General features: G+C 35.8%; 1 protein-coding gene across 1 annotated transcript; it reads left to right on the top strand.

The window, feature by feature from the left end:
- The first annotated feature begins 13457 nt into the window (after positions 1-13457).
- LOC131149095 (protein EPIDERMAL PATTERNING FACTOR 1) lies at positions 13458-14495 on the top strand. The gene is made up of 2 exons (XM_058099181.1): positions 13458-13653; positions 13924-14495. Exons 1-2 carry the CDS (start codon positions 13557-13559, stop codon positions 14193-14195), a joined length of 369 nt encoding a protein of 122 aa, XP_057955164.1. The 5' UTR covers positions 13458-13556; the 3' UTR covers positions 14196-14495.
- The last annotated feature ends 2463 nt before the right edge of the window (positions 14496-16958 follow it).

The raw sequence follows: 16958 nt of genomic DNA, 5'->3' as shown, positions 1-16958 counted from the left end.
AAGGTGGAATTAGGTTGCTTTGGGGCTAAGTTTCCCCAAAAGCTCTCTCTCTCTCTCTCTCTCTCTCTCTCTAAAACTCTCCCTCCACTCTCTATCTCTAGTTTTCTTTGCCTTCGTTGTCGGATTCGTAAATTCAATGATACTGCAAGGATCAGTGAAGGATTCTCTACGTTTCTACTGGATCGAAATCTCCTTTCGAAGGATTTCGGGTTTCGGGCCAAAATCGAGGTAAGGCTCGGATTTCATTTCTGATTTGGTATATGTATAGTAGTACAGATTGTAAGTATGTTTTGTACTATGGTTTGTAGGTTTTGGAGTCTCGGTTCGTAGTTTTGAGGACCGTAAAGTTCGTAGATGGAATTCGGGTTAAGGTAAGGGGATTCTATTTATATTAGTCCATTTTCAAAATCAAGATCGGTAAGCCTGTAGGCTACGATCGTATGTATGTTTTGGTTACTTATTTGGAGAAATCTATCGGGTAAAAATACGGGATTTTTGGGTTACAGTTTTTGGGAAAATTGGGGATTTCGGGTATCATCTCTACTTTGTTTGGAAAACCGTTTGTCTTGTTTAAACTGCATTATTGAGGTGTCCGTAATCCATATTTGCATAAACTGTATACTTGAAATTGTAAATGATGTGATTTACCATAAACCAAATGAGTGTGGTATGTATGAATGTATGTATTTGTTCTAGGTATTTGTAAAACATCTATGTGGTGGCTAATTATTGTACGCTGAAATGTATAGGGACGTGAGTCCCAAAATGATTCCAGGTTTTGTGAAATCGGCTATGTGGCGGCTAATTACCGTACGCCGAGAGTGGCCGGCTCTATATCTGGGGTGTGAAATATCACTAGTATGATTCAGCTGGTCACCGAAGGTGAGATCTACACCGTATATAGCAATGGATTCACAGTGGGCCTAGGTCGTTGTAGCCTAGTTTGACACATGGCAATGTAATCGGGGTGAGACTAGGTGACCTTGTGTAGTTGCGTATGTAGCAATGGATTCACTATTGGGCTTGAGTTGTAGATCTCCGTAGTTGCATGTGTAGAAATGTAATCGTTGTGAGACTAGGTGACCTTGTGTAGTTGCGTATGATGCAATGGATTCACCATTGGGCCTTGTTCGTCACAACGTAGTTGCGTATGTAGCAATGTAATCATTGTGAGATGAGGTGACTTGGTGTAGTTGCGAACTAGTGTGACGACACTGACCGTATGTATGTATGTATGTATGTTGGGTATCGTATGAACTGGAATGGTTTTTTGAAAATACTAGAACTGTATGGAAATGTATGGAATTGTTTTGAAGCTGTACGAATTGTTTCAACTATACCATATGCATAGTGTTATGAAGTATGTAAAATGATACTGGTATGCCACACACTGATATAACTTGTTTTCTCCCTTACTGAGAGGTGTCTCACCCCGAATGTACGTACAAAATTTTTTTAGGGCCTTTAGGTAGCGGTAAGTAGCATCCTAGTGTCTGGAAGCAAGGGTGTCGTAGCTACTACTAGTACCTTCTAGGTACGAGTTTTTGTATCCAGGTTGTCAGGATAGTTTTGTAGACACCTGGGGTATATTTTGTAATATGGGAATGTATATCCTAGCTTGTATAGTATAGACTCTGGTATGATACTGGTTATTTATAAAAGACCATATTTCGCTGCGTATTCTAGATAGTATGGATGTTTGTATGTATGTATGTAGGGCATCCGTTCACCCCACGAGGTCGAACCCTGTTTGTATGTTGTATCAGGTATGTTTTAATTGATACAGAGACAGGTTAGGTTACTTAAATTCACCCGGGTTCCATTTCTGGGTTTGGGGCATGACAGTCAGGACTTCATGGGACAAACTTAGTAGTAGCAACTCAGAATCAGATCATAGTGACTCAGAGATCGCTAATATGTGCTTGATGGCACACAAGGATGAGGTATTGTCTTCTAGTTCATTATCTTCATATTGTTCATCTGATGACTGAGATTCTGATTACATGCCTACATTTAGAGAGTTGCAATTTGAATATATTCATGTTTATAAATTGTTAGGCAAAATGACCAAAGAAAATAATAATTTGAAAAAGAAATGTGAAAATTGGTCAAAGTTGTTTAATATGGCAAAAACCTCTCATGCCTCTATTTTAAAAGAAAAAGGATGTCACTATTGCTGAGCTTGATAGGAAATTGGAGGATAGCTCCAAAATCATTTTTAAATTCATTGAGGGCAAAAACAATTTTGAAAAACTACTTGGTGCCTAAAGAAACTCCTTAAGTAAAGAGGGTCTTGGTTTTAATGGTGTTGAAAATGTTAGACGACCTAATCTTTACTTAGGACACTTTACACGTGAGTCAAAATCTCATATTCCTCCTAAAAAGCCAAAGTGTAGATTAAGATGTTTAAATGTAAATAGATTGGTCACATTCAATTCGATTGCCCACTTACAAATAAGCATGCTAATATTAGGAAAGTATGGGTAGTTAAGGGAGATCCTGCTACTAACCCTCGTGGACCCAACAAAATTTGGGGACCCGCATCAGTTACTTAACTTATTTTGCAGGTATGCCTAAGATCGTCCTCCTCCAAGGACCAATGGTACTTAGATAGCAGGTGTTCATGGCACATGACCGGTGACAAGGGAAAAATTACATCAATTGTTCCCAAGGATGGAGGCTATGTGACATTTGGCGACAATGCCAAAGGACGCATTATCTGGGTAGGTAAGGTTGGTAAGGATTTCTCTCTTACTATTGATAATGTTTTGTTGGTTGATGGACTGAAGCATAATCTACTTAGCATAAGTCAGTTGTATGACATAAGATATAAAGTATCTTTTGAAAATGACAAATGCATAGTAGAGAATAAAATATATCACAAAGTGCTCTTTACTGCTGACAGACATGAAAATGTTTATACCACCTCTCTTGATAATTTAGCTTCACAACAAGTAACATGCATTTCTACTATAAATGAAGCTAGTTGGTTATGACATAGGCGTCTAGGACATGCTAGCATGGATTTATTGTCTAAACTTGTTAGAAAAGAATTACTTAAAGGCTTGCCTAAGATGTATTTTGTAAAGAATAAAATTTGTGTTGCACGTCAAATGGGTAAGCAAACAAAATCTAGTTTTAAGAAAAAAAAATTCATATCTACTACTAGACCTTTACAGATGCTTCACCTAGATTTTTTTGGACCTAATTCTGTGCAAAGTCTTGGTAGTAAATCTTATGCCTTTGTAATTGTGGATGATTTTTCTAGATTCACATGGGTTTTGTTTCTTGCACATAAAAATGAATCATGCGAATAGTTCACCAAACTTTGTAGGAGAATCCAAAATGAAAAGGGATATAAAATGACTCACATAAGAAGTGATAGAGGCGCGGAATTCAAAAATGAAAGCATAGAAAAATATTGTGACTTAGAGGGCATATCATATAACTTCTCTGCATCTAGGACACCTCAACAAAATGGTGTAGTAGAAAGAAAGAATAGCTCACTGCAAGAAATGGGTAGAATTATGTTGAATGAGCATAACTTACCTAAATATTTTTGGGCCGAGGCCATCAATACTGCATGCTATGTTATAAATAGGGTGTTAATTAGACCTTCGATTAATAAAACCCCTTATGAATTGTGGAACAACCATAAACCTAATATTTCATACTTTCATATGTTTGGTTTTAAATGCTTTGTGCTTAGAGATAATGAGCATCTAGGAAAATTTGACTTTAAATCTGATGAAGGTATTTTCCTAGGATATGCATTAAATAGCAAAACATATAGGGTATTCAACAAAAGAACATTGACTGTGATTGAATCTATTCATGTTGTGTTTGATGAAGCTCATCCATTTTCTACGAAAGATGAGGAAGATGATATTGATATCAGAAAATGCTTAGACAAACTATCTATTGAAAATAATGCAAGTGAAAACCCAGAAGAAAATGAAAAATCATTTGAAGATAATGAACATCCGGAGTTGCCTAGAGATTGGAAATTCATTATAAGTCATCCTATAGATCAAATCATAGGCGAACCATCCTGTGGAGTAGCCACAAGATCCTCCTTGAGAAATATAGTGAATCACTCCACTTTCTTATCCCAAGAAGAACCTAAAAATATTAAAGAAGCCATAGAGAGGATGAGTCTTGGGTGATGTCCATGCAAGAAGAACTTAATCAATTTGAAAGAAGCAAAGTGTGGACCTTAGTTCCTAGGCCTAATGAGCACACCACACCATCATTGGAACTAAATGGGTATATAGAAATAAGAAAGATGAGAATGGGGTAGTAACTAAGAATAAAGCTAGACTAGTTGCCCAAGGCTATAACCAACAGGAAGGGATTGATTTTGATGAAACATATGCTCCTGTTTCTAGGTTAGAAGCCATTTGTATATTACTTACCTTTGCCGCTTTTAAAATTTTTAAATTGTTTCAAATGGATGTTAAAAGCGTTTTTTTAAATGGTTTCATTAATGAAGAGGTATACGTAGAACAACCACCTGGTTTTGAAAATCATACAAATCTTGATCATGTTTACCAGTTGTCTAAAGCCTTATATGGATTGAAACAAGTTCCTAGAGCTTGGTATGAGAGATTTGTGGGTTTTTACTAGAAAATGGGTTTACCCGTGGCAAGATTGACACTATACTCTTCATCAAATCCAAAAATGATGATATGCTCCTTGTTCAAATTTATGTGGACGATATCATTTTTGGAGCAATTAATGATGAGTTGTGTAATGAATTTTCCAAATGCATGTAAAATGAATTTGAAATGAGCATAATGGGTGAACTTAGTTTCTTCTTAGGACTACAAATTAAGCAAGCTAATCATGGAACTTTCATATGCTAATCTAAATATATCAAGGACTTGCTAAAGAAATTTAATATGGAAGATTGCAAAATTCTTGGTACACCTATGAACTCTTCCACTAAGTTTGATAAAGATGAGCAAGGAATTCCTGTTGACGTAAAATTGTATCGTGGCATGATTGGGAGTCTCCTATATCTTACTGCTAGTAGGCCTAATATTATGTTTAGTGTGTGTACGTGTGCTAGGTTTCAAGTTGCCCCTAAGGAATCTCACTTAAAAGCTGTCAAACGAATCCTTAGGTATCTAGTTGGGACTATAGAGTTAGGCTTGTGGCCTAAGAATACCACCTTTGAGATTGTGAGTTGCACTGATGCAGACTTTTTCGGTAGTAAGGTTGATAGAAAAAGCACTAGCGGCACTTGTCATTACTTAGGACAATCTCTTGTTTCTTGATTCTCCAAGAAACAAAAGTCAGTTGCCTTATCCACAGCTGAAGCTGAATATATTGCAGCTGGAAGTTATAGTGCCCAAACTCTTTATATGAAACAACAACTTATGGATTATGGATTGCATTATGATACAATACAAATTAAATGTGACAATACTAGTGCAATCAACATCTCTAAAAATCCTATCTCACATTCACGAACTACACACATTGAGATTAGACACCACTTTCTTCGTGATCATGTGCAAAAAGGAGATGTGACTCTTGAGTTTGTATGCACAAATGAACAGTGGGTGAATATATTGACTAAACCACTTCCCGATGATAGGTTCATATAAATTAGATGTGAGTTAGGCTTAATGTACAGTAGAAAAGCTTCTTAGATGTTTCATAAATTGCATAAATTTAGGGGGAGCTCTCAAGTGAAATTTAAAAAGTCTTAGCAACCAATATCATTGTTGATTTGTTTTCTTGTCTTAGACTTTGTGAATGGTGACTATTGCTTATGTGCACATGTTTTATTTCTATAGCATGATTATATGGGATGTCATGAATACTGATTATTACTTGTATTGCACAACTCCTTTGTCCACTTCGTGATGATATTGAAATTTATATTTGATTGATTGGACTTTACTGAACTGTTTGAGTAGTTGTGGATAAACTACTAGGAAATATTTAAACTCAAACAGGTTACACTTATACATAATTTATTTTGGAAAATCTGATTTACAAACGACATTTTGCTGAATTTTTTTTTTAAAAATCTTTCCAAAATTCAAAATGTATAAGTGTAACACTTACCCATTGCTTGAGTGTAAATTCATATGACCCTTTTTTCTGTTGCCAAAAGGGGGAGATGGAAAGGGGCAAAAATAATGGGTAAAATGACTTGGGTAAAATAAATTGGATGCATATTGAAAGGGGGAGCCTTCTTAGGCTTAACCTTATATTTTTGCTTATCGTATTTGTCATCATCAAATAGGGGGAGAATGTTGACCTTATAGATCACGCCCGATTTTGATTATGACAAATACTCATTGTATCTAATGGGTGTTTGAAACTTTGTGTAAGAACTTAAATTGACAGATCATAATGCACATGGAGAGAGTGAAGCTTGAAGACCAAATTTCTATTGAAGACCCAATCTTTATATTGTAATATAATTCATTCATGTAAAGGGTATGTAATAGTAATTAGGGCTTTTTATATGTAATAATCACACACATCACATGCATGGTCAAATACATAAGTTCAAAATGAAAATGACCTTAGAAAGACCTTAGGGATTACACCGAATTTTTTAGATGTCTTCAAAAAGAACCTGAAAGTGACCCTAGGACATTCACCCTTACACTCATATATGTTAGGCACATTGAATAGGGTGTTTGTGAATCAAAACAGGAATGAAATGCACACTTTGAGCACTTTTAATCGACCGGCCCATGCAGTTTATTTTGCCCCGATTGACTGAATCCGGTCTGGGTCAACCAATTGACCACAGCTCAGTCAACCGAACCATTATAGTTCATTTGACACCGGTCGACCGAACCTCCCAAGAGTCAATTTTTTGACTACCTGGTTGACCGAGCATATTTTGAATACCACCAACTTGGTCGACCGAGGGTCCTTGAGAGATGTCCCAACTGTCTGGTTGACCGAATCATGAAGTTCAAATATCCTTGATTGACCGAACCGCGGTCCTTTGAAAAATCACCTGTCCTGGTCAACCGGCCCTGAAGTTCAAAAATGGCCCATTCGACCGAACCATATGAACTTCGGTCGACCAAAAGTGTTCTGGTCAACCGAGTCTCTCGGGTTGCCCTGAATTTTTTATTGTGGTTAATTTTTTAAAACAGGGTTAAAATATTTAAAGCATCATTAATCTTTTCTAATAATACCAGGCTTGCCCCCAACGGTTATATTTCATGGGGTGTCTATAGATACCCTTTCATTTGGGAAAATTAACAACCTGATTAGCAAAAAAAAATCAAAAAATTCTCTCTCAAGAAAAATAATCTCTAGTACTCATACTCTTTCTCAAAAGCACTCAAACTTACCTTCTCAAGTTCCTAAATCCTCTGTAAGTGTTCTTCAGTGTTTGTGCAAATAGGTTTGCTCTCTCATTGTTGTGTGATTGAATCGATTTTCATTGAGAGCTAAACCTAAGTGTTCTTAGGGGGTTTTGCTCGTAAGCTTATCCTAAGAAGACTTTCCTAAGCTTCTGAGTATTGCATTTGTATTGTAATATCTTAGGAAGCTCGTATTTGTTTTTGGCTTGCAAAAATATTTTCAAACTTACTCAAATATCTTGTGGGATTTACATTGATATATTTTTGAAAAGATATTTGTGTTTGTGATATTATTCTTTATTGCAATATTTGTTCAAGTATACATCATTTACTGATTACAAAGATTGCATATCCTTTGCAAACCAAACATATACACTATTTGTGTGATTAATATATTCTGCTATTTGGAATATTTTTGAAACTTGAGTGATATCTTTGTTTAAGCATCTTGATTAAGAATATCTTGAAATACAAAAATTGATTGTTGACACTCTCACGCACTCATTACATAGATAGAAAATACATTTGAGAGTTGTAATAATTGACCACACTGAGCTTACATATTAAATCATTTGTGGTATATGTGATTGAACGCATTTGGGTACATATCTGTTTTACTTGAAAACACTTTTATCTGTACCATTTGATTGTAAAATCTGAGTGTTTCTAGGTGTGGCCTAAGGGGGCGGTAATCTAGCCTGGTAAGGATTATTGTAATGGTTGACGTTAGGCCCTTGAATTGACCTAGTTTGTATAGGTGTCGTTTCACCCATTTAAGTGAACAAGTTATAGTGGTAATCCTTGTACTTGTTAGCCAAGGCGAGGATGTAGGAAATTGACCGAACCTTGATAACATTTCTGTGTGTCGACTTTTCTTTACTGCTTTCTGGTGCATGTGTGTTTGATTAAGTTGGTTTATTAACTTTCTTATATACAGTTACATTATTGCACTAGATTGACCCTACGGTTGTGAATATACTGGTGTTAAGTGATTGACCTAGTGCTTAAATTTTAAAAATACAAATTCACTTCCCCTCTTGGGATCACGGTAACGCTAACATTTGGTGAACTCGACTCTCCAACAGTAGCTTTTCCCCCCAGTTTTGTGGAATCATGAATTTGCCAATAGGCCCTATGCTCGTGAATCCTCTCATTTAGGCCCTTTTTGAACCATCTCGCCTTAAAGTGTTCATATGGAACCATAGAAGGTCCAAAGCGAGAAAGTTCTTAGAACCTAGTAGCATACCACTGAACAGTGAGGCGCCCTTGAGTCAGGTTGAAAAATCCACCACTTTCGCATTCCTGGTGGTAATGGGGAAGTATCGATCATAGAAGACCTGCTTGAAACGACCCCAACTCTTTACTATAGGTACTGCTTGCTGTTCTTCCAACAGCTTCATCATATTCTACCACCGTTCAGCTTCTCTGACCAACTTAAAGGTGGAGAAAAGAACATTTTGCTCCTCAGTGCAGTTCAACATTAATGCCATTATCTTCTCCATCTCTTGCATCCAAGTATCAACCTTGATCGGATCAGTACCACCCTCAAAAGCAGAGGGATTCAAGCGGGTAAATTAATCAATCGTGCAACCCTGGTTCACTAGTGCGTAGCTTGATCCCTTGATATCTCGTCTCATTACTTCTCTGACCTAATGAGCTATACCTTGCAACAGTCAGGAGGTCTCAATTTCATCATCACTAGAAGCTCCCAACTCATTTCCTCCTCTATCATCCACGCCTTTGCCTCTCGAATCCATCCCGAATATATATATATATAGCAAAGGCAAGTTTAAAATCTCTACATCTTAATATATCTGACAAAATCATAAAACAAGAAACTAATTTAACATCCAAATCCTCAATTAAACATCCAACATCCAATTATCCACAATTATATTAACCTTCAAATTCTAATTCCAAATTTCAGTCTCTTTGCTTGGAAACATCACCATCGATGGATTTACCGTGGTTTTCTGAAACCGTTGACTGATTCAGAAAATCAAAGATGTCCTCCAAGGGATTTCTGCCTTCTGACTACGAAACATAACTCAAATTCCTATCAATACCCTAATCTACCCATTCCTACCCTTATTTAACTTAAACCTATACTCTGGTATTTATCCTCCTAAAGTATGCAAGACCATTATGCTCTGATACCAACTGTAACACCCCAAACCCGCCACGTGGGGCCCAAAGTGTTATGAGACCAACCATGCATCTTTAATACCATTTACGCATAAGAACTAATTAAACAACCTCAAATAAAATACATGAGTTCTACAAACATATATATCAAACCCATAAAAAGGTACAACCATATTCACCATATTACATAACTAGGACATAACATTAAACATAAAACTGCACACATATCCACTCTTTTATCCACCCACAAAATCTAACCCCGCCCTAGAGCTTTCTAAGCTCGATCACTTGAAGGACCTGAAAAGATTAATATATTGTAGGGATGAGACACCTCTCAGTAAGGAAGAAAAAGCTATAAACAATGTGTCACAGAGAGTTTAATATATAAATAAAAATAATCATTAGTTATTCAATATCCTTAGCACCAAAAAATCCACATCATCAATTACATTCCTATCATCTAGTAACATACACACATTCACAATTATTTTTACTCATAATTTCCCGAGAATGGCGAAGATTACCCCCTCATACAAGTAGCTTCTCTCTACTCTAACACTAATGTTAGGACACTCACCTTACTCAGAAAGCCCTCACGATATCTATCTAGGTAAAGTTTTCGAGAATAGGGAAGATTACTCGCCCATACAAGTAGCTTCCCTTTACTCTGGTACTACAAAAAATTACCAGGGCACTCGTCTTTCCCAACAAGCTCTCGGGTAGAGTATTCTACTTTACCATAAATACTTATGTAATTAAAGTTACATGCATCCAATGTCATCATATTTCAAATATCCACATATATACGTATACCACAACAAATCCACACAGGATACATACACAGTTCATGCACACCCACAAAGGGTCCATATCCATACTAATGATACAGTCCACACAGGACCCACATCCACACATGATTATTCACATAATCTTCATTCACACCCACATAGGGTTCAAATCCACACAAAATACAATGTTCACACATGACTGGTCCACACATAACTAACATCACACAAGTTACAACACATACCTCATGTTCATGGTAACTAGGTAAAACAAACTCTTCACATCACTACCAATGTTTTACCTCCTAATATAAACGCTCATATAACGACCTCCTCATATCACTACCAACGTTATATGATGGTTATATGAGGTATGATATGACGACCTCCTCATACCACTGCCATTGCTATATCACAATTTATATGAACCATAAAACAATACACATCTAGTTCAGGTAAACGCATAATTACATTCCCATTCACAGTATTAATTTATCTAAACAACATCATTACCAAATAGAATTCGCAATCCAAACAGTAACCACAAGTGAGCAACAGATGAAATTAAGCAGTATCCACAACCATTTAATTATCAAAGTTGTTTTCATGCCACACGGTTTTTCCCAATATAATATAATCAAAAACAGAATTTCTCAATACCTGCACTCTTAGAAAATTATACCTACATTTATAGAATTTTTACTCTAATTTAAGCTGTTCATGATTAATAAAAACTATTATAACGTATTTCCCTTTAGCTGCTCCTCAAGTTCCTACCTAAACCGAATGGAAAACGAGACCTTGTAATCCAAAATTCCCTACTCACTCAAATCTCAGAAAAATACTTATTTAATACTTCTTAGGCTCCATATATTTACATTTAACAAGAAAATTCCAAAATATCTCACTTACCTTGATTTTGGGATGGTGTCCCAAAACTCCAAATCAACGATCTGCTCTGGTAGCTATGCAGAGAACACTCCTACAAACTTCGTCGTGGTTCTGGATCGTCAAACCGGGTTGACTCCAGGACGGATTTGAAGAGAGAAGGCAGAAGGGCCGGTTTTTTAGTGAGAGAAAATGAAAAACCCAAAAATTCCTCGTTGAAAAATGAAATTAACTCTATTTATAGGCAGGGACTCGTCAACGAGACACGTGAATTCGTCGACGAGATTTTGAGTTCGTCGATGAGTTTTAGAATATCTCAAACCCTCTCGGTAAATTCTCATCGACGAGATATGTGCCCTTGTCAACAAGCCAAGGAAGAACGTTCGTCGACGAGACCAGCAGGTTCGTCGACAAAGCCTCGCTGGTACTCCTTTTAAAAATTCCATTTTCTTCCCTTCTCTCTTTCCTTTCCTTTCCTTTTATTATTTTTATTAATTAAATTTTTTGGGTTGTTACAGCATGCGTTCCACTCAAAATATGAACCACATCCCCAACAAGTAGTGACTAGCATCCAAACTATAGGAGGAGAGTCTAGAGAGTTCTCAATCTCCATATTTGTTCATCAAGGATCTATTTTGAGTCCTTATCTTTTTATTTTAGTAATTGATTAAATTACTAGGAATATGCAAGATGAGATCCCTTGGTGTACATTGTTTGCAGATGATATCGTGTTAATTGATGATAGTATAAGTGAAGTGGAATCTAAGGTAGAACTTTAGAGAAACACACTAGAGTCTAAAGGGTTTAGGATAAGTATGAATAAGACTAAATATATGAAATATAATTTTAGTAATGCAAGGAGTAGCAGTAAAAAGAAGATTAAACTGGATAATAGAGAGATTAATAACATATATAGATTTAGATATCTTGGATCTATTATGCAAGATGAAGGGAAAATTGAAAAAGATGTAATACATTGAATTAAGACATACCAGGTAAAATGGAGGAGTGCTTCAGGTGCGTTGTGTGATTGTAGAATATCCTTAAAATTAAAAGAAAAGTATTATAAAATAACTATAAAGCCAACTATGCTTTATTGTTTAGAATTTTGGACAATTAAAAAACAACATATACAAATAATAAAAGTTGCCAAGATGCATATGTTAAGGTGGATGAGTATTTTAATTAACATTAAAAAATAAAGTAAGAAATAAACATAGAAGCAAAAATTTAGACATAACACCAATTGAAAACAAGATAGGAGGGGGGTCACTTAGATGGTTTGGACATCTAAAACGTAGGCCTAGTAAAGTACCTGTGAAGAGGAGAGAGCTAGTTATGATTTCTAACATGAAAAGGGATAGGGGTAGACCTACAATTACCTAAAATGAGATAGTTAAGAAGGATTTAATAACCTTTAATCTAATAGAGAAAAATATTCTAGATTGGGTGAATTAGTTGAAAAGGATTTATGTAGTCGAATCCATGAGACTTAAAACTTGTCGTTGTTATTGTTGTAAATTTCAACTCTCATGAAAGACCACATTGATATCCCATTTATAAGCCCCGGGAGTGTGGTATGGCGCCATGATCTCAAATTAAGTTCTAAAGAATTAAACGGAAAGAATATTATAAAAATGGAGTACCAAGCAAGAAAGAAATAAAAAAGCAAAACAAAACAAAACGGAAGGGAAAGAAAAATTCGAATTGTTAAAAAAAAAAATTTGAGCTGTTCCTAACATCTCGTCCGCACTCCAGCGGATTAAATTGTGGTTAGATTTTTAAGTTTCATCAACTTGGAGAAGTAGTCCGGTCTGACCAAAGCCTGGGTAATTATTATGTAGCGAGGATAAAATTCAATCTTGGTAGTATAGCGCGGAGAGGGATATTGCAGAGAAAGCATGCATTAATGGCAGTCACAACTGTTCCCCGGTGGGTAATTTATTACCCTCCGACGACACATTAGCTTAAGCTTTTCAAATTTGAGAAAAGGAGGGGGCCTATGCTCACACACCCACTTTGCATTTATAACAGTATTGCATATTCCGCTAAGTCCCCGTCAGATATTCACGTAAAAGCAGCACTCTAATTCAGTTACCCTTCCGTTTTCACCCGTGTTGCATGGAACCACACAATGCGATGATCAATCTTTCTTTTTTTTGGCCCCGTCTTTCATGTGACATTTCCTACTGCAACGCCCCCAATGGCCCGTGGCCTTGCCTGTGAACTGCATCAATACACTCCTTCCCTCGTCCATCCTTTAAATCTCCCTCTCCCTCTCCCATCTCTTTCACCCTTTCCCCACAGTTTTGTAGAGAGAGAACTCAAGAAGCTATCAGCTTAATTACAGCGGAGAGACAAAAGAGACAGAGGGCAGAAACAATTCAAAGCCATGAAGGGTTCTTCTGTCTGGATTGCGGTATTTCTGCTCTGTATGCTCTTCATTCCCACCCTTACTTCTGGCAGACAAATCCGCCGGCTACACTCCCGTATGTATCTCTGTCTCTGCCTCTCTCTAAAAGAACCCAATTTGACGTCATTTTAGTTAACTATTCATCATTGTTCAAGTCTCCAAGTTCACGCAACTTTGCCCAAAATTTTATTCTCCAAATGTATTTTTAAGTTGCAAATGTGCATTATTTTTTGATTCCTCACAAAATTTTATAATAGTACAGAAAGGACATAAGAAACTTGTTATTTTTTTGTCAAATATGATTTGGCCTTGATAATTAATTAAAATCTTATAATTTGATTTGCAGGTCACCGTCATCACCATTCATCAGCAAGACATGGCACGGTGGTGAACACCGATCAGGCTAACTGGGAAAGAAGGCCATTAGGGCAGCAGAGGAAGCCTGACACGCTCCAAGTCGCAGGGTCAAGGCTACCCGATTGCTCGCATGCTTGCGGGTCGTGCTCGCCATGCCGACTGGTTATGGTGAGCTTCGTCTGTGCTTCGCTGGCAGAGGCCGAGACATGTCCCATTGCTTACAAGTGCATGTGCAAGAACAAGTCTTATCCTGTTCCATGATCTGAATTAATACATATACTCGATCTTTAAGACTCACATTATATGATATCCCTTACCACTTACCGACCATTGTATTTGTACGTAACATAGTTTTCTTTGTGAGGTAGACTTACAGGGCTTCCTACGTGTAATCAAAGAGTTTTCCAAGCTAGTTTCCTTTGATTATTTTATGCACGTAGAGCCGTTTCTTCCATCTTTTGCTCCGTTGCTAATTGTCTTTCCCCAACTACCACCAATCGGGCATATGTAATGCATAATGTTTAATTTAGATTAATGGAAAAGCTGAAGCATGAGTAATTTGATTTTGGCTCAATGAGTTACAAACCCAAAGACTATGGAAACAATTTTAGTTATTAGAAATTGGAGGTGAGGATGTGTGTATTATTATAAGATGCATAATAATTTTCCTCATATTGCTATATCAGCTTTAGTATTGGAACACAGTTAATTAAATATGGATATTTAGAAAGGAATTATGACAGGTGCGAGCTAGCTAAAGTTTTAGAACTTTGATATTCCTAAGTCTTAACTTTAAATCATGGGAGAAGTTAAAAAAAAAAAAAAGATATAAAATGAGAGATGAAATACATCCTTGCATATATTTTCAATTGGATCCAAAATAATAATAATAACATATTTAAGCATTAAATATAAGCAATTATGAGTTATTCACAGGATGCTGCAATTGCTGCTCTTAGTTGAACGATAAAATTATTATTATTTTTTTTCACAAACATACTTTACAATAATAACCAGTGAACTAACTTTAGGATGGAAATCTCCTTTCCACATCCAGTAAATGAAGGTCTCTCATTTAGATAAAGTGCCCAAAGAAATTCAGTCATTAAATTAATGGATGGGACCAAGATGTGTTTGCGGTATTGTAGTTGGCTTTTTAAATTAAATAAATATATATATTCATTTTGTGATAACGTATGATTTTTTTTTTCATTAATTGAAAATCTAAACTAGATCTAAACTACAAATAGGAGGTAGTCCATTCTTCATCCACACCACTTCTTGCCCCATAAAAAATTCCAACTTGAAAGTTTCACAAATAGGTTGAGGTACGGACATCTTGTTTTCTTTAAGGAGATTCAAGCCCTATGTGGTTTTTGACTTATCCCACAAACCGGTGTAATGGAATTCCTCAAAACTTATCTCCCCCATGATACAATAGTCCAATTTGATTCGTATGACTTTCTTCAATTTTGCCCAAACGTACAAGTCCAAAGCTTCACAAAACAAAAAATACTTTTCTTTTACTTATCAAACTCTCTAAACTTGAAAGAAAGATGACATGATGTGAAGAAATTGATGTATGGTGCCTATACCTTAAAAAACTATTTATAAGTACAAAATGATCTTACATTCCCCATGCTTAATCAATAAGTTTTTTTTTTTTTTTTTACTAAAAGAGGGTGGTACTTCCAATTATTTATTAATAAACCCTCACTTTTGACGAAGGAAAAGTTGTTGTTACAAGATAAGCAAAAGGGAGATAACAAAAAAATAAAATAAAACCCTCTTAGAAACAACCCCAGCAACCAACTAAATCAGGACAACAAAATTAAATAAAGCTAATAAAGAAGATAAAAACACAAGAACAAACATAGACAAATCAAAACTCATCAAACAAAACTTGATATTTGAACTAACGACGAACGGAGATGAGACCCCATCTTTCCATCCGAAGAATATCTTTCAGATAACATGGTAGAAGATGTTATTTTTCGTAGATTACATTATTTCCCATTTCTCTCTCTTTAGTAAGAAAAATAGCCGCACTATTACCTTCCCTATATTGATGTGTTACCATGACGTTAACTCCTTCAAACTCCACCACTAGCTCCTCCCAAAAATTCCAAAGATACCACAAACTACATCAACCTTTTCAAAGCCAATCAACTACAATTCGCAAGTCACTCTCAATAATTACATTAAAAAAATTAAATCATTTGCACAAACGAATTCCTTCTCTAATCATTTTTAATTCTGCATTATTATTTGTACCATTGCCAAAATATTTTGAAAAAATCACTTTTGCCATGCCATGACAATCTCGAATAATTCCTCCACCTCCTAAAGTACCCTAATTGCTCCTACAGCTCCTATCACAATATATATATATATATATATATATATATATATATATATATTAAATAGACACACTCAAATTTATGGTACACTTACATAATTAATCTCATGCATTTATGAAATACATGAATGTATGAACTAATTAAGTGTAGATGGATAACCCATTCCAAGTTGCATACTCTTTTTCAATATAATAAAATAATAATATTTAAATACACTAACAAATTCCCCCTCATTTTAATATTATGTATGTGTCATGCATGCAAAGAGTTTAACAATAAAGGACGTTTTACATAATGAAGGTGTGCTTTGCATTGAATCTTCACTTAGTGAACAATAACTTTTACTTAAGAACTAGTAGTGGTTTTAGACTTGAACTATGATTGCTTATAGGAAATAAAATATTATTGCTCGCACATAATCATTGAGGTGTTAACATGAGTTTTGATAGCAAACACGTCTCGACCTTGTGCTAATCTCAGTTTCATGAGCATATTTGATAATAAGCCCAATTCTCACAGAGAGCTGCCCCACTCTCATGCTCACATAGGTGACATCTGTCAAGGGTGCTTTTGTAATTCTAACATCCCACTTATAGGAGATACAAATTATCATTAAGAGTTTTTGAAAAAGCCTCAACCTCCTCCTTTACAAGATAAATACACT

Source organism: Malania oleifera, chromosome 2, assembly GCF_029873635.1.
Source record: "Malania oleifera isolate guangnan ecotype guangnan chromosome 2, ASM2987363v1, whole genome shotgun sequence".
Taxonomy (NCBI): domain Eukaryota; kingdom Viridiplantae; phylum Streptophyta; class Magnoliopsida; order Santalales; family Ximeniaceae; genus Malania; species Malania oleifera.
The sequence above is the reverse complement of the archived record's forward strand: the minus strand, read 5'-3'. Positions and strand labels throughout refer to the sequence as shown.